Source organism: Scyliorhinus torazame, unplaced genomic scaffold (genome assembly GCF_047496885.1).
Source record: "Scyliorhinus torazame isolate Kashiwa2021f unplaced genomic scaffold, sScyTor2.1 scaffold_1266, whole genome shotgun sequence".
Taxonomy (NCBI): Eukaryota; Metazoa; Chordata; class Chondrichthyes; order Carcharhiniformes; family Scyliorhinidae; genus Scyliorhinus; species Scyliorhinus torazame.
This window is the reverse complement of record NW_027308993.1, coordinates 28,376-53,085: the sequence shown is the minus strand read 5'-3', so window position 1 is coordinate 53,085 and position 24,710 is coordinate 28,376. Positions and strand designations below refer to the sequence as shown.

The 24,710-nt window shown below is 54.9% G+C and overlaps 1 protein-coding gene across 1 annotated transcript; it reads right to left on the bottom strand.

Moving 5' to 3' along the window:
• Positions 1–782: 782 nt before the first annotated feature.
• On the bottom strand, positions 783–21,755 carry LOC140407169 (hepatic and glial cell adhesion molecule-like; the record flags this gene model as incomplete). The annotated part of the gene is made up of 6 exons (XM_072494851.1): positions 783–863; positions 2,225–2,353; positions 4,641–4,742; positions 5,553–5,669; positions 8,336–8,605; positions 21,402–21,755. Coding segments are annotated over 6 exons (1,053 nt in total), but the record flags the coding sequence as incomplete, so codon positions are not given.
• Positions 21,756–24,710: the final 2,955 nt, after the last annotated feature.

Below are 24,710 nucleotides of genomic sequence, written 5' to 3'. Positions count from 1 at the left end.
GAATAGATGGGCCAGTACAGACCGCCGAGGGGCAGAAGGGCCTCTTTTTGTGCTGTGAAACTCAATGACGTTAATAAGTTGCACTCAGCGTAGGTGCCGACCTGAACTGAACCTACAAAGACTTTGAGAGATGTGCCCTGCTGTACCTGGCTGGTCCCACTGGTGTAACCCTCGTCTCGCGGAGGGTGCGTGAGGGGACGCGGTGATGGAGTGGTATTGTCACTGGGCTAGTAAACCACAGACCCAGAGTCGTGACCTGGCGATCCAGGTTCAAATCCTGCCACTGCAGAGGGTGAAATCTGAATTCAATAAAAGTCTGGAATTAAAAGTCTAACGATGACCGTGTGTCGATTGTCGTAAAAACCCACCTGGTTCACTGATGTCCTTTAGGGAAGGAAATCTGCCGTCCTTACCCGGTCTGGCCTACACGTGACTCCAGACCCACAGCAACGTGGGTGCTCTTAACTGCCCCCCTTCAAGGGCAATTAGGGATGGGCACTAAATGCTGGCGCCAGCCTGCGATGCCCACCTCCCAGGAACGAATAAAAGAAAAGTTCTGACCCTGATACAGCACAAAGGCCCACACCAGGGGAGACGCACAATCTGCTTTTTCAAATGATAGCCTCCGTGCTTGATTCAGCTGATGCTCTCCGAACTTGACCAACCCACACTTGGTAGTTCCATTCAGGTAGCTTCGCATTTGGAACTGGTCCACTGCATACCCAGTAAACAGGAATGTACTCCAATTATTGCTACTATTCAACTCGACCATCAGTACTCACTGTTATACAGTCCTCTGTAAATTGGGATGATGGAAATGATTATTCTGAAGGTTCCGCACAGCAGAAAAATATTACGACGTCCTGGGGACAAAACAAATTGAAAGGCATCACACAGGGACAGTGTAACACTTGCTCAATCGAACACCTCGCCTTAACCAGGACAACTTCCTTGTCTGTTTTAATTTAGTCATTTGAACATTCCCAAATTCCTGTGACTGTGCCTATTCCCCAGCAAGGCAGGTTCCACTGGTACTAATGATGGCAATCGGGTGTTGGAGCCACGGGAAGGAGTGCAGACAAAACTGGAGATCTGACACAGGGTGGTGCGATGTCTAGGAATATCAACACAGGATACTGGAGCATCTAGAAGTGTGGTCTCTGCACCCAGGGTCCCAGGTTCTATTCCCGGCTTGGGTCACTGTCGGTGCGGAGTCTGCACGTTCTCCCCGTGTGTGCGTGGGTTTCCTCCGGGTGCTCCGGTTTCCTCCCACAGTCCAAAGACGTGCTGTTAGGTGAATTGGACATGCTGAATTCTCCCTCTGTGTACCCGAACAGGCGCCGGAGTGTGGCGACTAGGGGCTTTTCACAGTAACCTCATTGCTGTGTTAATGTAAGCCTACTTGTGACACTAATAAAGATTATTATTGTGTAATTGTGTTCACGTTTACAAACCTGATGACTGTAATTATTGGACAGCCAAGGGCCAAAGACTTCTGAGTATTTTTCCAAGAAGTATTGGTTAATTCAGTTGTATTGTGACTGTGGGTCAAGGGGGGGGAGCTGGAGCCGATCGCTCCCTTGCCCAGGGTGTCGTAAACACTCCATTCACCAATGTCAACGTTCACTCCCTCCACCACCGGCGCACAATGGCAGCCGTGTGCACCATCTACCAGGTGCACTGCAGCAACTCACCAAGGCTCCTTAGGCAGCCAAATCCGTGGCGTTTCCCACTTGGAAGGGCAAGGGAAACAGAAATCTGGGAGCATCCCTGAGGCTCCCATCCAAGCCATCTGTCACCCTGACTGGGAAATACATCGGCCGTTCCTTCACTGTCCCTGGGCCAGAATCCTGGAGAGCTCCCACCCTAACAGCACGGCGGGTGGACCTACACCTCAGGGACTCCAGCGGTTCAGGAAGGCTACGCACCACCGCCTTCGCAAGGGGCAATTAGGGATGGGTTATAAATACTGGCCCAGCCAGCATGAATCCCGTGCATGTATTTTAAAAATGAAAGCCATTCCGCCTTTGCTACATGTAGCAGGTGGACACTGAGGCTGGGAAACAAATGTTGGCCTTGCCAACAACACTCCCATCCATGGTGAATGAAAAACAATCTCAAGTACTGTTCTCTGCTCGGGATTTCAACACGACCTTTGGAGTGGTTGTAAGAAGCAATATCGGAAAGAATAATGACAAACGGAATAATTATTGGTTAACCTTACTTTGCTTGACCAGAAATGACCTTTTCAGTTCACTTTCGTGTTGCAGGTAAAGGGCCAGGACATAAATGATCTTTGCTGTAATGAATAAAATTGCCGCTCCTGAAATTATTCTGTACGCCAGAGGGTAACCTGGAAAAGGGCAGAATGAGGAGTGGGTGAAATGAAAACGGCATTGGGAACGCTGTGGAACAGAAAATGAACGACTGCTTGTCAGGGCCTCATCATTGACCCGAAGCCTCGACCTGTCTCAGAGTCAGAGGTTTGTGGGTTCAAGGCCCAACCTGGGACTTGAGCACCTAATCTAGGGAGACGCCTCAGGGCGACACTGCCTGGAACCGCACTCATTTGGGATGAGCTGCTGTTAAAGTGGAGGGACGTTGACCATCCGGTGATACTGTCTGATGAGAGAGAAGTCCACCTCACGAACACGTACCCCTCAACCCACACCACCAAAACAGGTTTGCTGCTTGCGAGACCTTGTTCTGGATACTGACTACCTAATCACGCTCCGACGAGCTCATTCTATCGGGGGGACATTTCAGAGCAGTATCGAGGGCGTGCTGCACTGCCACAAATGTCGTCTCCCAGTTGGGCCGTTAAGATGAGACGCTGACTCTCATGTAAATGATCCCTTGGTAGCATTCAAAGGACAAGCAATTGTCCAGTTTCTCCCTCAACCAAGGACAATCAAAACAGATAACCTGGTCATTCATACGTTTTGCCAACATCTCCACAAAGACTACCCCATGTGCTTAGGGATGTCCTGGGGGCCTTCATGAGTTTCCACATAACTTCAAGTTGGAACAACGCCAGTTGGTGAAGTTAAAACGAAGACAAAGCAGCTTCCCTTGCTGGAGAGAGTTGATTGAGTTCTGGTCGTTTGGTAGGACAGAACTTCAGTGGTGCTGATAAAAAACCATTCAGTGGAAGCAACGTTCCTTGCAGACAGAAAGAACATGTACGCAATTGGGGCCTGTTTCGGCTCCACAAAATAGGCGATGGCCATTCGCTGGTACATTCCTCAGGGCAATGCCTTGACAAATTAGATTTGGGAAGCCTGGTTTAAATTTTCAATCAACGCTCGGCAGTTAACTGCCAGTCACCATCAACTGCTGCATTATCCACTGCAACGCCCTTATCAATCAGTCCACTTGTCAAACAATCAGTGCCTCTTCTTATATAGTGCAAAGTTGCTGTTTCCACTGACTTTGGTATTGTCTTGCAATTGGCCTGATCAGTGCAGGATGAAAAGCTTCGACAAAATGTCTTTATTAACTGAGCTCACAGTCAACATGACTCCACCCCACCAGTTGTCCCAGCTATCCCTATTTTGGGGTAAAACGAATAAACCAAATAAAAAGACTGCGGGACGACTTAAAAGGGTAGCCCCCTGAAGGGGTACTGCCCCTAAATAAAGGGAATCTCGAAGGAAGCTTACAACATCAAACCAAAATGTGATTAAAGTGATCACATCCCCATTGACAGGTATCCAGATATCCATCAGCTGTTTGACAACGTGATTGCCATTAAGGCTGATCAATGTGGTTAATAAGTTGCTGACACCTGTTAACAGCCGCTGGGGGGCAAACAGCAACAAGGTGCCCATCAGGGATCTAGGGGCACAGGTTATAGCTCCTTGAAGGTGGAGTCGCAGGTGGACAGGGTGGTGAAGAAGGCATTCAGCATGCGAGGTTTCATTGGTCAGAATATTGAATACAGGAGTTGGGACGTCTTGTTGAAGTTGTACAAGATATTGGTAAGACCACACGTGGAATACTGTGTACAGTTCTGGTCACCCTATTATAGGAAGGATATTGTTAAACTAGAAAGAGTGCGGAAGAGATTGACGAGGCTGCTCCCGGGACTTGATGGTTTGAGTTATAAGGAGAGGCTGGATAGGCTGGGACTTTTTTCCCTGGAGCGGAGGAGGCTTAGGGGTGACCTTATAGAGGTCTCCAAAATAATGAGGAGCATAGATAAGGTCGATAGTCAACATCTTTTCCCAAAGGTAGGGGAGTCTAAAACTAGAGGGCAGAGGTTAAAGGTGAGAGGGGAGAGATACAAGAGAGACCAGAGGGGCAATTGTTTCACACAGAGGGTGGTGAGTGTCTGGAACGGGCTGCCAGGGGCAGTGGGAGAGGCGGGTATGATTTTGTCCTTTAAAAAGCAGTTAGACAGTTACATGGGCAGGGGGGGTATAGAGGGATATGGGACAAATGCGGGAAAGTGGGACTAGCTTATGGATAGAAACTGGGCGGCATGGACCAGCTGGGCCGAAGGGCCTGTTTCCCTGCTGTAAACATCTCTGACTCTATAACTGTGCTCTCTTTCCTGCGTTTCAGACTTGCCATGTTTCCTACCCAGCAGAACCGGGGCTGGTGTGTGAATTCAAACACAGGGAAAATCAGACACTCACTGGGATCGATAACACAGAACACGGACGCAGTCAACAAAGTCAGGCAGGAGATCATTTGGAAGAAGACAAAAACGGCCGTCAGCTCCACGTGTCTCTTGTGAACTGGAAAGACAAACAGATTGAAGAGAGTTTGATAAGGTGATGAGGAATTGCAGCTCGCCTATGTTGTTTGGCACTCTGCACCTACTCTATCATTGGAAGAATCCTCCTGGTTTCAACCCTGTTTATTCCCTTATTTTCCCCCCTTTTGTCTTATTTTTTTTCAATTACAATGTTGGTCCATGGAAGATCAATGGACCTGTGACTTTAAGGCAGCTTTGCCTTTAATTCAAGCCAGAGAGGTCAGTGATTTAAAATATATATATATATTTTTATTGATTTTCATTTGTATTTATAACGAGAAGGAAAGACAGGAAACAGGAACACAAGGCACTTTAACAGTAAAATCCAACTGATCAGTTACAACCAATATACCAGAAACCATGTACACCCGACCCAATTGGGCAGGGCTGGGATCGAGGCGACAAAGATGGAACAGCATGAATGGGTTTATTCCCTTCCCTCTGCATCCTTTAATCCCTGTGTTGTCTCCCTCTGTTCCCCCTGTGTTGTCTCCTCTCCTCCCCCCCCCTCCTTCTTTTCCCCTGGCTAGTTCGCCCTCCCCTCTTCAGTTGCGGGTCACAAACAGGTCCTCGAAGAGGCTGGTGAATTGCCTACGTGTCTTGTGGAGGCCTTCTCCCGATCCCCTGATGGCCACACCCTCAAAAAACCCTTGACAGGTTTATCAAAAACAAATTCCCTTTCTCAAATCTGTTCAGTTCTCAGAGTGTCAGTGAGACTAACTCTGGCAATATGTGGTTAAGTATTCAAGCTCGTGATACAATGAAATGATAGAGAAGGTGCATTAGTTACTTTTGTAAGCGTCCAGGGCGTACAGGATTATGAAAGCTTCTGCACCATAAGATGTTACCGAGCTGACCAGAGCGATGGCGGATGATATAAGAGAGAATTCGTGGAGCGACAGCAATCCTGCAACAGGAAACTCATTCCAATTGATCCCAACACAAATCACAGCTCAGCGTAACATGAGGCCAGCAGACATGATCGAAGAGTCTTTATTCCACTTTAAGCATTTCTCCCATCCCCTCTTATTTATTTATTTTGCTCTCGGCTGCGGTTGGAGTTGGGAAAATCCACATTTCCGGGTTTGCTCGGAGTCGCACTGAGGAGTAGGCCTTGTTGGTGGGCTTCTACTCACCCAAAATGATTGTGAAAAATTGGTAAGATTCTGGGCGGGAGTGTTCGCGGTCTTAGCCAGGATAGTGGAGGAGGACCCGGACCCTTTGGTGGCGATATTTGGGGTCTCAGAGAAGCCGGAGCTCAAGGAGAGGAGGGAGGCCGATGTCGTGGCCTTCGCCTCTCTGATTGCACGGCGGTGAATTTTGCTGGAGTGGCGGTCGGCATCGCCACCGGGGGGTAGCAGCTTGGTTGGGTGACCTGTACGGCTTCCTGCGGTTAGAGAAGATAAAGTATGGGTTAAGGGGCTCAGCAGGGGTGTTTGAGAAAAGGTGGGGGATGTTTGTGACTGCGGTTGAGGAGCTGTTCATCGCGGGGGAGGGGGGGCGGGGGGTGAAAAAGAGGGAAAATGTGCCCAGACAGTATAGTTGATTGTTGGGAAGTATGTTTCCCGGGGTGTTTGTTCGCTGTAACCTGTTTTGATACATGTTTGTAATAAAATACACTTAAAAAACAATTCAAGCAAATTTAGTTGTAAGGCATTGGGTGTAGTTTGGTCGGTTTTATTAAGGTGTTCGCTGACTATAAGCATTGGCTGGCATCCTCCAGCCGTTGCGTTCACTTTTCCCACTGCCATCGTGGGCTGGTTACAATGGGAAATCCCATTGCCAATCGACGGGAAGATGGAACCCCGCCCCAGCGAATGGGAAGCAGCTGGAGGACCGGAGTATCCCGCCCATTAACTACTCATTAATAGGGATGGTAACGGCCTAGTCTCGGAGCTGTTGCCATGCTGTCTTCACGCTGGGCTCTATCCAACACGATGCTGACACCGAGGTGTGGGACATGTGTTCCCCTTACCGCACTGTGTGGGTTGCACTGCACTCAGTCCAAAGTGCCAGACTCCTGTGCTGCAAACCCCCTGGCCTGTAAAGTTCCTGATAACCAATTCCTTTTGTCATTCCTCCCAACTGGGCTTCACAATACACGGTCCAAGCCGGGGAGAATAGTGAATTGTGAGGATCACGCTGAGTGACTTCAGAGGGGCATTGACAAAAGTTGGCCAAACGGATACGCATCAGGCAGATGAGCATCAATACAGAGAAATGTGGAGGCAATCCAGGCTCAATGGTACAACACTGAGGGGAGTGCTGGAGCAGAGGGACCTTGGAGTGCATAATTCTCTGAAGGTAGCCAGGCAAGTTGAAACAGTTGTTAAGGTTTATAAATAGAGGCAGAGAGTATAAAAGCAATGAAGTGATGCTACACCTCTACAAATCATTGGTCAGACCACATTTGGAATATTGTGTTCAGTTCTGGGCACCTTAGGAAGAAAGTTAACGCCCTGTAATGCTGTGGATGTATAAACTTTTATATTTACTGTATAGTTTCCACCTGTATTGGACCTGCCAAAATGCGTTACCTCACATCCGCATCCCTGTGAAAAATAAATGATAAACATGCAGGGGGAGGCAGTGGCGTAGTGGTATTGTCGCTGGACTAGTCATCCAGAGGCCCAGAGTCATTCTCCAGGGACCCAGGTTCGAATCCCACCAGGGCAGGCGGTGGAATTTGAATTCAATAAAAACATCTGGAATTAAAAGTCTAATGATGACCGTGAAACCATTGTAGATTGTTGTAAAAACCCATCTGGTTCACTAATGTCCTTTCGGGAAGGGAAATCTGCCGTCCTGACCCGGTCTGGCCTACACGTGACTCCAGACCCACAGCCAATGTGGTTGACTGTTAAATACTCTCAGGGATGGACAATAAATGCTGGCACAGTCAGCGACGCCCACATCTCATGAGCGAAGGTTTTTAAAAATTGAGAAATAGACTCGAGCCCATCGGGCAAGACTAATTTCCTGGCAATCAAACGCCAAGGCGACACACATTTGTGGTACAGTGCACAAGATAATTCATATAATTCCCCACATTGGCCCAAACACAAGGCTACGGACGAAGCGGGATTAGAATGGGTAGGTGCTTGATGTCCGGTGCAGACAGGATGGGCCTCTGTGCTGTAAAACTCTGATTCTAATCTATACTCCTTTTTAAAAATAATTTAGGTACCCAATTCATTTCTTTCCAATTAAGGGGCAATTTTAGTGTGTTCAATCCCCCTACCCTGCCCATCTTTGGGTTGTGGGGGCGGAACCCACGCAGACACGGGGAGAATGTGCAAACTCCACACGGACAGTGACCCAGAGCCGGGATCGAACCTGGGACCTCGGCGCCGTGAGGCAGCAGGGCTAACCCACTTGTTCGATATTTGTTTCCTCTCTGCTGGCTTTCACGCTACTTCAGACATTTAACAGCTTTCAATGTGAATTTAACCCCAGGCCAAAATCAAATCAACGGGTTACACAAAATCCCCATCGAGTTGTAAATTCCAAACGTGCCTTAAAATCACTGTCAAGCAGCTCGTGAACACTCAACGTGACCTTGAGGAAACGTACCACTGATACGGAGCAAACGGGAGTTCCTGTTCTCACTCACTTTGTTTCTGACCACACAGGTAATTAGCTCACAGTTTGGAAGCTGAGGTGCGTCAATCCTCAGGGTTTTGTTGTCAATTGATATTTGGTAAATGCTGTCGCCGCTCAGTATTGTGTCGCCTTTCATCCACAAGATCTCGTTTACTTCCCCGAGTCTCACAACACAATTGAAGTGAACGATAGTGGACGCTACACCGCGATCTTGGACTATCACTGGCATTTGCAAAACATCTGTGCAGAGGAGAAGATCACACACAGTCAGTGGTTGAAGTTGGCGTGTTACCCATCAAAATAGCAGTTGCCGGGTCTAACCGGTGCACAGTTTGTGAGGTGGCTGGTGATAGATTAAAGTCTTACAGAGAATACTATAGGGAGTAATACAGTTCATTGTCTCTGTGCCAGTTGTAAAGCACAAACAGAAAATGCTGGACAATCTCAGCAGGCCTGACAGCCTCTGTGGGGAGAGAAGGGGGCGAACGTTTCGAGTCTGGATGACTCTTTCTCGAAGCTGGAGAGAGCTGGAAATAGGGTCAGATTTATACTGTTGTTGTGGGTTTCGTGGAGCAGTGGGGCTGGATAGAGGGCGATCGAGTCTAATCCCATTTCCTAATTTTAGGTCTGGAACCCTGCTGTGCAAATCCTAGTTTCTTAAAATGTGATGGTGGTTTTTAATAATGATAATAATGCCTCAAAAACCCTTTCATGCAGCAAGTTCCAGGCCCCCAGTAACCTCGAGGTGAAAAACATGATTCCTCAAAGCCCCTCTAAACCCCGTCCTAATCACTTTAGTTCCATACCCGCTTGTTACCCACCGATCTGCTACACCCACTCTATCTCGGTCTCACACAATGTTCCCCATCTCTGTGCCAAAGAAAACAACCCAACATTGTGGGGGTAACAGTGGCTCTGTGATCATATCACTGGATTGGTAATCAAGAGACCCAGGATATACTTTGGGATTGGGCGGGGAGGGGGGAGGATTGAGGGGGGGGGGGGGGGGGGTGAGATGGCACAAAACACCCATCTGGTTCATTAATGTCCCTCAGGGAAGGAAATCTGCCGTCCTGACCCGGTCTGGCCTCCAAGTGACTCCAGACCTCAGTCCGCGGCCGCCCTGGTGGGAGGTGGGGGGGGGGGGATCGATCACCGGGAGGGGCTTCATGGATGGCCAGGGTAGCGAACAAGCAGCATGGATCCGCGAGCCATCTCGGGGTGGGGGGGGCCTACATTCCTGATGTCGCTCTGCGGTCCGAGCCCGCTGCGCATGGCGCGGCCGCTGCAGGCAGGAGAGTCCATGCGTGGACTCCTGACCGGAGTGCGGGGCCCCGTATCGGCAGGCAGAGCTGCGAAGAGCACTCCGGGGCCCTGCCAGCCCCCTGCAGGGAGGAGACTCACTCACGACTTTCTTAAGACATAGCCCCATTTTTGAAGAATCCAGCCCCACGTCTTTCGGGAGGAAACCGGAGCCCCCGGAGGAAACCCACGCAGACACGGGGAGAACGTGCAGACTCCGCACAGACAGTGACCCAAGCCGGGAATAGAACCTGGGACCCTGGCGCTGTGAAGCAACAGTGCTAACCACTGTGTTATCATGCCGCCCGTAATTCACCCCCACAACTCACAGTTTGTACAACTGTTCCCCCTTTTCACCCCCTCCTGTTGTAAGGACAACAGAAGTTTGAAATTCTATCTTATACCCTAATGTTGACAGCAAGTACAAGTCCATGTAAATCAATAGGCAAAATGTGGTCAGAGACCCCACACTCTGAAACCAAGTGATAGCTGCCACACAATGTAATTTCTGCAGATTGCTTATCAACTCCCCGCCCCCCTCCGCCCCCCCCACGCCCCCCCCGCCACACCCCGCCCCCCCCCCCCCCCCCGCAAGATGCTCATCACACTGTGAGCCAACTCTGACTTGCACATGAGGATTCCCAATCTCTGCTCTCAAAGAACATGGGGCGAAATTCTCCGTTATCGGCGGAAAGTCCGCCGATCGGCGCAAAAAACGGCGCAAATCCGACTTGCGTCACGTCGGAAAAATGGGTCGATAGTCTCCGGCCCGAAATGGGCTAGCAGCGACGTAACGGGATCCGCGCTTGCGCAGTGGTTCACGCCGTGCAGCGTCATACGCGCTGCACGGCGTGACGGCTCATAAGGCCGCGCAGCTCCCCCCCACCCGACCGGAACACCCGACCGCAACACCCGACTTGATGGCTGGCCGTCGCTCAGCCCCGAGGTTCGAGTCACGCGATGTGGAGGCGCTCCTGGATGCGGTGGAGCAGAGGAGGGACGCCCTGTATCCCGGGCACGGCCGCAGAGTTGCCCCACGCCACAGCCGGCGTCTGTGGAGGGAAGTGGCAGAGGCCGTCACCGCTGCGTCCCTGACACCACGGACAGGCACCCAGTGCCACAAGGTGAACAACCTCGTCAGAGCAGGCAGGGTGTGCCTCCCCCATATCCCCCCACCCCCATATCCCCCTCCCCATATCCCCCCTCGCCCATATCCCCCTCCCCCATATCCCCCCTCCCCCATATCCCCCTCCCCATATCCCCCTCCCCCTTATACCCCCTCCCCCAAACCCCCCATATCCCCCCCTCCCCTATATCCCCCCTCCCTCATATCCCCCCTCCCCATATCCCCCCTCCCCATATCCCCCCTCCCTCATATCCCCCCCTCCCCCATATCCCACCTCCCCCATATCCCCCCTCCCCATATCCCCCTCCCTCATATCCCCCCTCCCCCATATCCCACCTCCCCCATATCCCCCCTCCCCCATATCCCACCTCCCCCATATCCCACCTCCCCCATATCCCCCCTCCCCTCATATCCCCCCTCCCCCATATCCCACCTCCCCCTCCCCATATCCCCCCTCCCCCATATCCCCCCTCCCCATATCCCCCCCCTCCCCCATATCCCCCCTCCCCATATCCCCCCTCCCCATATCCCCCCTCCCCCATATCCCCCCTCCCCCATATCCCCCATATCCCCCCTCCCCCATATCCCCCCTCCCCCATATCCTCTCCTCCCCCATATCCCCCATATCCCCAAATGAATCCAGCCCTAACCTTAACCTCTGCAATGCACGCGCAAACGATGGAGTGCATTCATATACCTGCCTAACAGTGTTGCCTTTTACCCCTGCCACCCCCCCCCCCCCACAGGAGAAGCGCGCACACAACACTAGGGAGCATGTGAGGACTGGAGGAGGGCCCGCTGATGAGAGGCCACTGACCGAACACGAGGAAAGGGCCCTGGAACTGGCTGGCGGACCTGAGGACCGGGAGGTTGCTGATGCAGAGGTCGGGGGCGTAGTAGCAAGTGAGCCACCGACAGCCCGTCCCCATATCCCCCCTCCCCTATATCCCCCTCCCCCATATCACCTGATCACTGCCTGATGTCTAACCATGCATGCTTCATTGTGTATCGCAGGAGCAAACGTCCAGGCACCCATCCCCGCAGATGCAGACCGCCCGCAGGATGCCCCTCGGAGGCCACGGGAGACGGAGAGACCCGGACCCTCCAGCATGCGACGCCCGCAGGATGCCCCTCGGAGGCCACGGGAGACGGAGAGACCCGCACCCTCCAGCATGTGACGCCTGCAGGATGCCCCTCGCACACCACGGGAGACGGAGAGACCCGCACCCTCCAGCATGCGACGCCCGCAGGATGCCCCTCGGAGACCACGGGAGACGGAGAGACCCGGACCCTCCAGCATGCGACGCCCGCAGGATGCCCCTCGCACACCACGGGAGACGGAGAGACCTGGAGCAACAGGGAGACGACACCCCCGTCACGTGCGGGAGCGACCACCCAGCGATGAGGGGGGCAGCCACAGGCCCCCGTCACATCCGAGCCAGGACACCACTACCCAGGACACCACTATCCAGGACACCCCTACCCGGGACACCACTGCCCAGGACAACCCTACCCGGGACAGCACTACCCGGGACAGCACTACCCAGGACAGCACTACCCGGGAAGACGAAATACCGGACAGTGACTCAGAGTGGATGTGTGGAGACGAACCCCCACCCCAAAGTGCCATGGACTCAGAGTGGGACGAAGAGCACGACACAACGCCACTGCTGTCACCAACACCCTCCACCATCGCAGAAACACTCACCTCGGTTGGGCACTTTAGTGATGAGGCGTCTGCTACACTCACTGGTGCGCACAACACAGCCGTCCCGGTACAGCAGGTGGAGGTAGGAGCAGCAGAGGGGCCGGGCGGTCGGAGGGCAGCCCAGCCCAAGCGAACATCTGCCGCCCAGATGGATCCCGGGTTCCTGGAGTTACCACACCCACACATAGATCCGATGCAACCACCGACCTGGAGACGAGCGAAGAGGGTGACGGGCGGCTTGCGGCGGCTGCAGTCGCAGATGGAGGAGTCCACCCGCGTCCAGGAGCTGGGAGTGGTGCCGGTCATGCGTGCCACCCAAGCTGACACCGCATGGGTGGCGTCCGCGGTGGAGGCAATGGGTGCGACGGTGTCAGACATGGGGAACGGTTTGCGAGGCCTGGGGCTTTCCGTGCAGGCGGCGTCAGTGGCCCAGGACATGGCTGCCCTCTCACAGGAGGCCATGAGCCAGTGCCAGTGCCAGCGCCAGATGGCAGAGGCGCTCAACGTCATAGCCCAGTCTCTGCAAGCCATGGCCCAGTCTCAGCAGGCCATGGCCCAGTCTCAGCAGGCCATGGCCCAGTCTCTGCAGGCCATCGCTGAGGGCATCGGCGCCAGTGGCCATGTGCGAGCCGGCGTCGCACTGTCACAGACAGGGTTTGTCAACCCCCTGGGCTCCATGGCTGCAAACCTGCAGACCCCTGTCGATACCAGCACGGGCCTCCAGGACTGGCAGCGGCAGATGTCGGGGGTGCGTCGGATGGCCAGTCCGTTCGCATCCCCCACCCATGTAGAGGCCTGGGGGCCATCGGGCACCCCGAGAGAGGAGGAGGTGGTGTGGTCCGTCCCGGCTCCCTCTGTAGGGGAGGTCCCGGAACACCGCGACACCTCGGACTCCCCCCCTTCCGTCCCAGGTGCATCGGGTGGGCAACGGGCAGGACAGGCTGGCAGCTCGCCATCCCAGTCGCCCGGGCCGCAGCCTGGCCCATCTAGGCCAGGACGCCCCAGGAAACGGCCGCCAAAGGGATCCAGTGTCAGAGGGCAGGAATCACAGGAGTCCACCTCCAGTTCTGCTGTACCGTCTGGGGAACCACGTAGACGTAGTCAAAGGGCCCGTAAGGCCAAACAATTAGACACTGAGTAAGTTGGCACGGGTGCAGGGCACAGATGAGTTTTAGGGGCTAGGGCACGTGCATGAACTCCTTTGGTTATTAAAGTCAATGTTACACCTACAGAAGCTGCCTTTGTGCTCTGTCCAAAGTGTGCGGGGGTGTCATGTACGTTGAGTGCAAGTGTGTGTGTGAGGGGTGGTCTTACCTCAGCCCCAGGTGAGTCTGCCCCCTTCCCCCTGGGCCGCCATCAACATCCCCCGGGCAGAGGACGGGACCGTGCGCTGCAGTGTCACAGCCGCATGCAGGGATGGTCCGGGTGGATGGTGGTACTGTGGCCATGGGTCAGACATAGTCCAACGATGTGGAGCCAGGAGCTCACCGCAGGGCGGGTTGTCATCATCCTCCATGGCCTGCAATAGACACGCGTCGACCCGCAACTGTGTGAGCCCGGCCCGTTGTGCAATGGGGGGGGGGGGTGGTGTGCATGCGGGTGGGGTGGGTGGGGTTGGGGAGGGGGGTGAGGGTGCTGGGTGGGTGGATGGGTGGGGGGTGTGGGTGGTCGGCTGTTGCCATGGTGTGCGGTCTGTGGCCATACTACCCGATTCCCACACCCATCTAGTCAGTGAAGCGGGCGGCTATCAGTCTGTCCCGTGCCCGCTGGGCCAGCCGGTAACGGTGGACAGCCACCCGCCTGTGTCTACCCCGTCTGCCCTGACCATTACCCCCATCCCCCTCATCTGGGGAGGACTGCGCCTCTTCCTGCTGCTCCTCCACTCCGCCCTCCTCTGCCTGCGGCACATCGCCCCTCTGCTGGGCTATGTTGTGCAGGACGCAGCACACCACAATGATGCGGCCGACCCTATCTGACCGATACTGGAGGGCGCCCCCAGAGAGGTCCAGGCACCTGAAACGCATCTTTAGCATGCCAAAGCACCTCTCTATCACTCCCCTTGTCGCTACATGGGCATCATTGTAGCGGTTCTCCGCCTCATTGCGTGGCCTCCGTATAGGCGTCATCAGCCACGATCGCAATGGGTAGCCCCTGTCGCCCAGCAACCAGCCCCTCAGCCGGGGATGGCGTCCCTCGTACATGCCGGGGGTGGATGACCGCGACAACACGTATGAGTCGTGTACACTGCCTGGGTAACGGGCGCAGACATGCAGGATCATCATGCGGTGGGCGCAGACCACCTGTATGTTCATCTAATAGGTCCCCTTCCTATTAGTGAACACGGCCCTGTTATCTGCAGGTGGCCGCACGGCGACGTGCATCCCATCGATCGCGCCCTGGACCACGGGGAACCCGGCCACGACAGAGAAGCCCACGGCCCGGGCATCTTGGCTGGCCCGGTCCACGGGGAAGCGGATGTAGCGGTGCGCCATGGCATATAGGGCATCTGTCACTGCCCGGATGCACCGATGCACCGATGTCTGCGATATGCCGGACAGGTCCCCACTCGGTGCCTGGAATGACCCCGTTGCATAAAAGTTCAGGGCCACCGTAACCTTGACGGACACGGGGAGAGGGTGTCCCCCACCAGTGCCACGCGGTGACAGGTGTGCCAGCAGGTGGCAGATGTGTGCCACGGTTTCCCGCCTCATCCGGAGTCTCCTCCTGCATTCCCGGTCCGTGAGGTCCTGGTATGACTGCCGGGGCCGGTACACACGGGGCGCCCTCGGGTGCCTCCGTTGCCGTGGGGCCGCGACGTCCTCCTCCCCCTCCTCCCCCTGTCGGTCAGGTGTCCCTCCAGCCTGGGCGGCTGCCGCCTGTCCCTCTGCGGCAGCCTGCGCCGCCTCTCTGGCACGCTCCTCCTCCTCCTTCTCCTCCTCCTCCTCATCCAGGGCAACATAGACATGAGCGGCTGCCACCACGGCGGCCAACATCGCTGGATGATCGGAAAACATGACGGCCTGGTGGGGGGGAGGGGAACGACGACATGTCATCATTGCCCATATCCCCTCCTCCCCCCAGCCAGGTGGCATGGACCGCATGTGTCCAACTGTTGGAGGCTGGCACCTGGCCAGGTGGGCCAACTCACTTGCCCTCGCATCCCCCTCCCCGGCACGGACCCCCCCAACCTCCACCCCGGCACGGACCACCCCCCAACCTCCACCCCGGCACGGATCCCCCATCCCCCTCCCCGGCACGGACCCCCCCCAACCTCCACCCCGGCACGGACCCCCCATCCCCCTCCCCGGCACGGACCCCCCCCCCAACCTCCACCCTGGCACGGACCCCCCCCCAACCTCCACCCCGGCACGGACCCCCCCCCAACCTCCACCCCGGCACGGACCCCCCCCCAACCTCCACCCCGGCACGGACCCCCATCCCCCTCCTCGGCACGGACCCCCCCCCAACCTCCACCCCGGCATGGACCCCCCATCCCCCTCCCCGGCACGGACCCCCCCCCCCCAACCTCCACCCCGGCACGGACCCCCCCCCCCCAACGTCCACCCCGGCACGGACCCCCCCCAACCTCCACCCCGGCACGGACCCCCCCCCCCCAACGTCCACCCCGGCACGGACCCCCCCCAACCTCCACCCCGGCACGGACCCCCCATCCCCCTCCCCGGCACGGACCCCCCCATCCCCCTCCCCGGCACGGACCCCCCCCCATCCCCCTCCCCGGCACGGACCCCCCCCATCCCCCTCCCCGGCACGGACCCCACCCCATCCCCCTCCCCGGCACGGACCCCCTCCCGGCACTCCCCCGGAGCCCAGCCTACTCTAACCCCCCCCCCCCCCGCCGCACACACACACACACAAGCCGAGACACACCTCTCCTCACGCATTCAGACTGCGGCCACGCCATCGCCTGCCCAGAGCCAACCCCCCAGGCCGTCACTCACCTCCACGCTGGTCGGCGTGAACCTGGAGCACCGGGTCACGCCGATGAAAAGGAGGTGTTTGATTCACGTCGACGTGAACGGTCATCACGTCGACGGGACTTCGGCCCATCCGGAAGGGAGAATATCGGCAGGCCGAAAATCGGCTGCCTTGCGCAGACCCGTGCCATTCTCCGACGGCAGCGGCGACATTAACGCCCCGCCGACTTTTCTCCCTTCGGAGACTTCGGCAACCGGCGGGGGCGGGATTCACGGCGGCCAACGGCCATTCTCCGACCCTCTGGGCCCCATGTCTTCAAATCTTCTCCCAAACAACATTTTCTCAGACAGCTTCGTCAAGGATCCACCTCCAGGTTTTCAGCCTGTCTTTTCTGGTGTTCTCCTGGCCCGGATCACCTTGTACATTCCAGCGCCACCTTCCACAGACTGGCTTAGGTGCCCGGCCGTGCCAACAGAGCACCGTTGCTTCAGAGGACCACAATAAGAAATTGCCAACTTACCTCAGATGCCTCGCTTCTCGCAAGCTAAATTTATATTCCGCTGTTTGTAGCTGTCTTGACTCAGAACCTCAGTTAAAAGATGGTCACGACTGGGAGTTAAATATCCAAGGGTCTCAGACTATACGAAAGGATAGAATGGACGGTAAGGGCGGTGGTGTAGCTTTGTTGTTTAAGGATGGCATCCGGGCAATAGTAAGGGATGATATTGGTGCTATGGAAGACAAGGTTGAATCAATTTGGGTGGAAATCAGGAATAGTAAGGCGAAAAGGTCACTGATAGGAGTAGTCTCTAGGCCACCAAATAGTAACAGGATGGTGGGGCAGGCAATAAGCAAAGAAATAATGGATGCATGTAGAAATGGTACAGCGGTTATCATGGGAGATTTTAATCTGCATATCGATTGGTTTAACCAGGTTGGTAAAGGCAGCCTTGAGGAGGAGTTTATAGAATGTGTCCGGGATAATTTCCTGGAACAGTATGTAATGGAACCTACAAGGGAACAAGCGGTCCTAGATCTGGTCCTGTGTAATGAGGCAGGACTGATTAATGATCTCATAGTTCGGGATCCTCTTGGAAGGAGCGACCACAATATGGTGGAATTTAAAATACAGTTGGAGGATGACAAGGTAAAATCAAACACTAGTGTTTTGTGCTTAAACAAAGGCGATTACAATGGGATGAGAGAATAACTAGCTAAGGTAGACTGGGAGCAAAGACTTCATGGTGAAGCAGTTGAGGAACAGTGGAGAACCTTCTGAGCGATCTTTCACAGTGTTCAGGAAAGGTTCATACCGACAAAAAAGAAAGACGGTAGAAAGGGGAAAGATCAACCGTGGATATCTAAGGAGGTGAGGGAGAGTATCAAATTGAAGGAAAAAATTAGTGGGAGACTAGAGGACTGGGAAGTCTTTAGGGGACAACAGAAAGCGACTAAAAAAGCCATAAAGAAGAGTGAGGTAGACTATGAAAGTAAACTGGCTCAGAACATAAAAGCAGATAGTAAAAGCTGCTACAAATATATAAGACAAAAAAGAGGGACTAAGGTAAATATTGGCCCTTTGGAAGATGAGAAGGGAGATTTAATAATGGGAGATGGGGAAATGGCTGAGGAGCTGAACAGGTTTTTTGGGTCAGTCTTCACAGTGGAAGACACAAATAACATGCCAGTGACTGATGGAAATAAAGATATGATAGGTGAGGACCTTGAGATGATTGTAATCACTAAGGAGGCAGTATTGGGCAAGCTAATGGGGCTAAAGGTAGACAAGTCTCCTGGCCCTGATGGGATGCATCCCAGAGTGTTAAAAGAGATGGCTAGGGAAATTGTAAACGCACTAGTGATAATTTATCAAAATTCACTAGACTCTGGGGTGGTCCCAGAGGATTGGAAAGTAGCAAACGTGACACCACTGTTTAAAAAAGGAGGTCGGCAGAAAGCGGGTAATTATAGGCCGGTAAGCTTAACTTCGGTTGTAGGGAAAATGCTAGAATCTATCATTAAGGAGGAAATAGCGGGGCACCTGGAGGGAAATTGTCCCATTGGGCAGACGCAGCATGGGTTCACAAAGGGTAGGTCGTGTCTGACTAATTTGGTAGAATTTCTTGAGGACCTTACCAGTGCAGTAGATAACGGGGAGCCAATGGATGTGGTATATCTGGATTTCCAGAAAGCTTTTGACAAGGTGCCACACAAAAGGTTGCTGCATAAACTAAAGATGCATGGCATTGAGGGTAAAGTGGTAGCATGGGTAGAGGATTGGTTAACTAACAGAAAGCAGAGAGTGGGGATAAATGGGTGTTTCTCTGGTTGGCAACCTGTAACTAGTGGGGTCCCTCAAGGATCAGTGTTGGGCCCGCAGTTGTTCACAATTTACATAGACGATTTGGAGTTGGGGACCAAGTGCAATGTGTCAAAGTTTGCAGACGACACTAAGGTGAGTGGTAAAGCAAAAAGTGCAGAGGATACCGGAAGTCTGCAGAAGGATTTGGATAGGTTAGGTGAATGGGCTAGGGTCTGGCAGATGGAATTCAATGTTGCCAAGTGTGAGGCTATCCATTTTGGGAGGAATAACAGCAGAATGGATTATTATTTAAACGGTAAGATGTTAAAACATGCTGCTGTGCAGAGGGACCTGGGTGTGCTGGTGCACGAGTTGCAAAAAGTTGGTGTGCAGGTGCAACAGGTGATTAAGAAGGCTAATCGAGTTTTGTCTTTCATTGCTGGAGGGATGGAGTTTAAGACTAGTGAGGTTATGCTGCAATTGTATAGGGTGTTGGTGAGGCCACATCTGGAGTATTGTGTTCAGTTTTGGTCTCCTTACCTGAGAAAGGACATATTGGCACTGGAGGGAGTGCAGAGGAGATTCACGAGGTTGATCCCAGAGTTGAGGGGATTAGATTATGACGAGAGGTTGAGTAGACTGGGACTGTACTCATTGGAGTTTAGAAGGATGCGGGGGGGATCTTATTGAGATATATAAAATTATGAAGGGAATAGATAGGATAGATGCGGGCAGGTTGTTTCCACTGGTCGGGGAAAGCAGAACTAGGGGGCATAGCCTCAAAATAAGGGGAAGTAGATTTAGGACGGAGTGTAGGAGGAACTTCTTCACCCAAAGGGTTGTGAATCTCTGGAATTCCTTGCCCAGTGAAGCAGTTGAGGTTCCTTCTTTAAACGTTTTTAAGAAAAAGATAGATGCCTTTCTAAAGAATAAAGGGATTCGGGGATATGGTGTACGGGCCGGAGAGTGGAGCTGAGTCCACAAAAATCAGCCATGATCTCATTGAATGGCGGAGCAGGCTCGAGGGGCCCGATGGCCGACTCCTGTTCCTAGTTCTTATGTTCTGATGATCTTTTCTCTGCTCCTTGCTTTAATGGGCCTCACTCAGGTTTCTGTTCTTCGTCCCTTTGACTCCAGTCGTCCTGGGATTTTCCTCTAACCCTCTCCCACACGGTTTCTGACACCTTCTTTTGTTCTTTTGGCAAATCGGCTCTCTGCATTTCCCTGTCCTGTGTCCTTCACCTGACACCAGCTTCCAACTGATTCAACTGCTCTTGCTGTCCCAGTGTGGGCCCTGGTTGCCAAGCAACAGCTTTCAAAAAAAAACCTGCTTTTGCTTTAACGTCATAATTCTCATTGCAATGCGGGCATCTAAACCGACCGACAAATTTACACGCAGCCTTTTTAAAATGAAACTAAAACTCAACTTTCTTAGCTGACAAATATAGAAACACAAAATGAAGCTCACAGGAGCTTTTCACAGTAACTTCATTGCTGTGTTAATGTAAGTCTACTTGTGACAAGAATAAAGATTATTATTATTAAAAACTACACCTCGGGCGCGATTCTCCACTCCCGCGCCGGTTGGGAGAATCGCCTGGGCCGCCAAAATTTCCGGGGACGCCGGTCCGACGCCCTCCCGCGATTCTCCCAAGCAGCGGGAATGGCCCGGTCGAGTTTCGCGGGCCGCGGGCCGGAGAATCGTCCGAGACACCCAAAATGGCGATTCTCCGGCACCCCCGCGATTCTGAGGCCCGGATGGGCCGAGCGGCCAGGCCAAAACGGCGGGTTCCCCCCCGGCGCCGTCCACACCTGGTCGCTGCAGTCGTGGGCGGTGCGTGAACGCTGGGGGGGGCGGCCTGTGGGGGGGCGAGGGGGAATCCTGCACCGGGGTGTACCTTAAATGTGGGGTGGCCCGCGATCGGTGCCCACCGATCGTCGGGCCGTCCTCTCTGAAGGACCTCCTTCCTTCCGCGGCCCCACAAGATCCGTCCCCCATCTTCTTGCGGGGCGGACTTAGAGAGGACGGCAACCACGCATGCGCGGATGACGCCCGTTATGCGGCGCCGGCTGCGTCATCTATGCGGCGACGCCTTTACGCGGCGACAAGGCCTGGCGCGTGTAGATGACGTGGCCCCGATACTGGCCCATTGTCAGGGCCTGAATCGGTCGTGACCGGGGCCGTTCCGCGCTGTCGTGAACCTTGACGGCGTTCACGACGGCGCGGCCACTTGGGCGTGGGGGTGGAGAATCCCGCCCCTCATTTTTAGTACCGTTAAATAGGAATGACTTAAATCCTGCTCTATTTCCTTTTAAACATTTTTTATCCCAATTAAGGGGCAATTTAGCGTGGCCAATCCACCTACCCTGCACATCTTTGGGTTGTGGGGGCGAAACCCACGCAGACACGGGGAGAATGTGCAAACTCCACACGGACAGTGACCCAGAGCCGGGATCGAACCCGGGTCCTCGCCGCCGTGAGGCAGCAGTGCTAACCACTGCGCCGCCCTTTAACTCAATTTCCTTAACAGCAGTTATAAAAATCAGTGGCAACGGAAGCAGAAAATGCTGGAACTAGTCAGCCGGTGAGGCAGCATCTATAGAAAGAGAAACAGAGTTGACATTTCAGGTCAGATACCTTTCAGCTATCCATTGCCCTTACCTTGAATTGCCAGGATAGTGTTAAAGTAGGTCTTGTCTGTGGTAGAGTTTGCAGATGTTAAGATGGTCTCATAAACACCACTATCGTCAACCTCTGCATTCAGCAGCACAATAGACCCATTTTCTTTCAGGTATTGAATTCGGTACCTGTAATAGTCATCGTAAGTAACATCAGGTGTCCCGAGGGTGTGGATTACGACAAATGAAATAAAGAAAGGACGAAGTCGCGACCACCTGACGGACGTTCCGTCTGGAGGTCTTTTCACAGAGTAGCCAGTCAGTAACACTGAGGAATTGCTGCGCGCAGCAACGTGCACTGTTCCACCAGACCGTTCACCAATGTGCTGCGCAGAGACTGGGGAAACAAATAACGCAGCTCGTATCCATCAATTCCAAACATTGAGAAGACCTTTCCAGGGAGTGACAGCGATCACATTGAACACCCAAATCAGGGGGAGAATGATAATCTGTGGATGGAGCTATAACGGTGCCCGACAAAACTCCACCCTAAACATTCAGCCAAAAGATAAGCAAGCTGCCTGGCCCAGTGTGAGGGGAGGGGCGGTACCAGACCCAGACCCCCCCCCCCTCACAGAGACAGACCCCCCTCACACCTCACAGTGACAGACCCCCCTCGCCCCTCACAGTGACAGACCCCCTCACAGAGACAGACCCCCCTCACAGTGACAGACCCCCTCACAGTGACAGACCCCCCCTCACAGTGAGACCCCCCTCACAGTGAGACCCCCCTCACAGAGACAGACCCCCCTCGCCCCCTCACAGTGACAGACCCCCTCACAGTGACAGACCCCCCTCACAGTGACAGACCCCTCTCACAGTGACAGACCCCCCTCACAGTGAGACCCCCCTCACAGTGACAGACGCCCTCACAGTGACAGACCCCCCCTCACAGTGACAGACCCCCCTCACAGTGAGACCCCCCTCACAGTGACAGACCACCCTCACAGTGACAGACCCCCTCACAGAGACAGACCCCCCTCACAGTGACAGACCCCCTCACAGAGACAGACCCCCTCACAGTGACAGACCCCCCTCACAGTGACAGACCCCCTCACAGTGACAGACCCCCTCACAGTGACAGACCACAATCACAGTGACAGACCCCCCTCACAGTGACAGACCACAATCACAGTGACAGACCCCCCTCACAGAGACAGACCCCCCTCACAGTGACAGACCCCCTCACAGAGACAGACCCCCCTCACAGTGACAGACCCCCCCTCACAGTGACAGACCCCCCTCACAGTGACAGACCCTTTCACAGAGACAGACCCCCCTCACAGAGACAGACCCCCCCTCACAGTGACAGACCCCCCTCGCCCCCTCACAGTGACAGACCACCCTCACAGTGACAGACCACCCTCACAGTGACAGACCCCCCCTCACAGTGACAGACCCCCTCACAGTGACAGACCCCCTCACAGTGACAGACCCCCCTCACAGTGACAGACCACCCTCACAGTGAGACCCCCCTCACAGTGACAGACCCCCTCACAGTGACAGACCCCCCTCACAGTGACAGACCCCCCTCACAGAGACAGACCCCCCCTCACAGTGACAGACCCCCCTCGCCCCCTCACAGTGACAGACCCCTTCACAGAGACAGACCCCCCCTCACAGTGACAGACCCCCCTCACAGTGACAGACCCCCTCACAGTGACAGACCCCCCTCACAGTGACAGACCCCCTCACAGTGACAAACCACCCTCACAGTGACAGACCCCCCTCACAGTGACAGACCCCCTCACAGTGACAGACCCCCCCTCACAGTGACAGACCCCCCTCGCACCCTCACAGTGACAGACCCCCTCACAGAGACAGACCCCCCCTCACAGTGACAGACCCCCCTCACAGAGACAGACCCCCCCTCACAGTGACAGACCACCCTCACAGAGACAGACACCCCCTCACAGTGACAGACCACAATCACAGTGACAGACCCCCTCACAGAGACAGACCCCCTCACAGTGAGACCCCCTCACAGAGACAGACCCCCCCTCACAGTGACAGACCCCCTCACAGAGACAGACCCCCCCTCACAGTGACAGACCCCTTCACAGAGACAGACCACCCCTCACAGTGACAGACCACCCTCACAGTGACAGACCCCCTCACAGTGACAGACCTCCTCACAGTGAGACCCCCCTCACAGTGAGACCCCCCTCACAGTGACAGACCACAATCACAGTGACAGACCCCCCTCACAGTGACAGACCCCCTCACAGTGACAGACCCCTTCACAGAGACAGACCCCCCCTCACAGTGACAGACCCCCTCACAGAGACAGACCCCCCCTCACAGTGACAGACCACCCTCACAGTGACAGACCCCCTCACAGTGACAGACCCCTTCACAGAGACAGACCCCCCCTCACAGTGACAGACCCCCTCACAGAGACAGACCCCCCTCACAGTGACAGACCACCCTCACAGTGACAGACCCTCTCACAGTGACAGACCCCTTCACAGAGACAGACCCCCTCACAGTGAGACCCCCCTCACAGTGACAGACCCCCTCACAGTGAGACCCCCCTCACAGTGAGACCCCCCTCACAGTGACAGACCCCCTCACAGTGACAGACGCCCCTCACAGTGAGACCCCCCTCACAGTGAGACCCCCCTCACCCCTCACAGAGACAGACCCCACTCACAGTGACAGACCCCCCTCACAGTGACTGACCCCCTCACAGTGAGACCCCCCTCACAGTGACAGACCCCCCTCACAGTGACAGCCCCCCTCACCCCTCACAGAGACAGACCCCCTCACAGAGACAGACCCCCCTCACAGTGAGACCCCCCTCACAGTGACAGACCCCCCTCACAGTGACAGCCCCCCTCACCCCTCACAGAGACAGACCCCCCTCACAGAGACAGACCCCCCTCACAGTGAGACCCCCCTCACAGTGACAGACCCCCCTCACAGAGACAGACCCCCCTCACAGTGAGACCCCCCTCACGGTGACAGACCCCCGTCACAGTGACAGACCCCCTCACAGTGACAGACCCCCGTCACAGTGACAGACCCCCTCACAGTGACAGACCCCCTCACAGTGACAGACCCCTTCACAGAGACAGACCCCCCCTCACAGTGACAGACCCCCTCACAGTGACAGACCCCCTCACAGTGACAGACCCCCCTCACAGTGACAGACCCCCTCACAGTGACAGACCACCCTCACAGTGACAGACCCCCTCACAGTGACAGACCCCCCCTCACAGTGACAGACCCCCCTCGCCCCCTCACAGTGACAGACCCCCTCACAGAGACAGACCCCCCCTCACAGTGACAG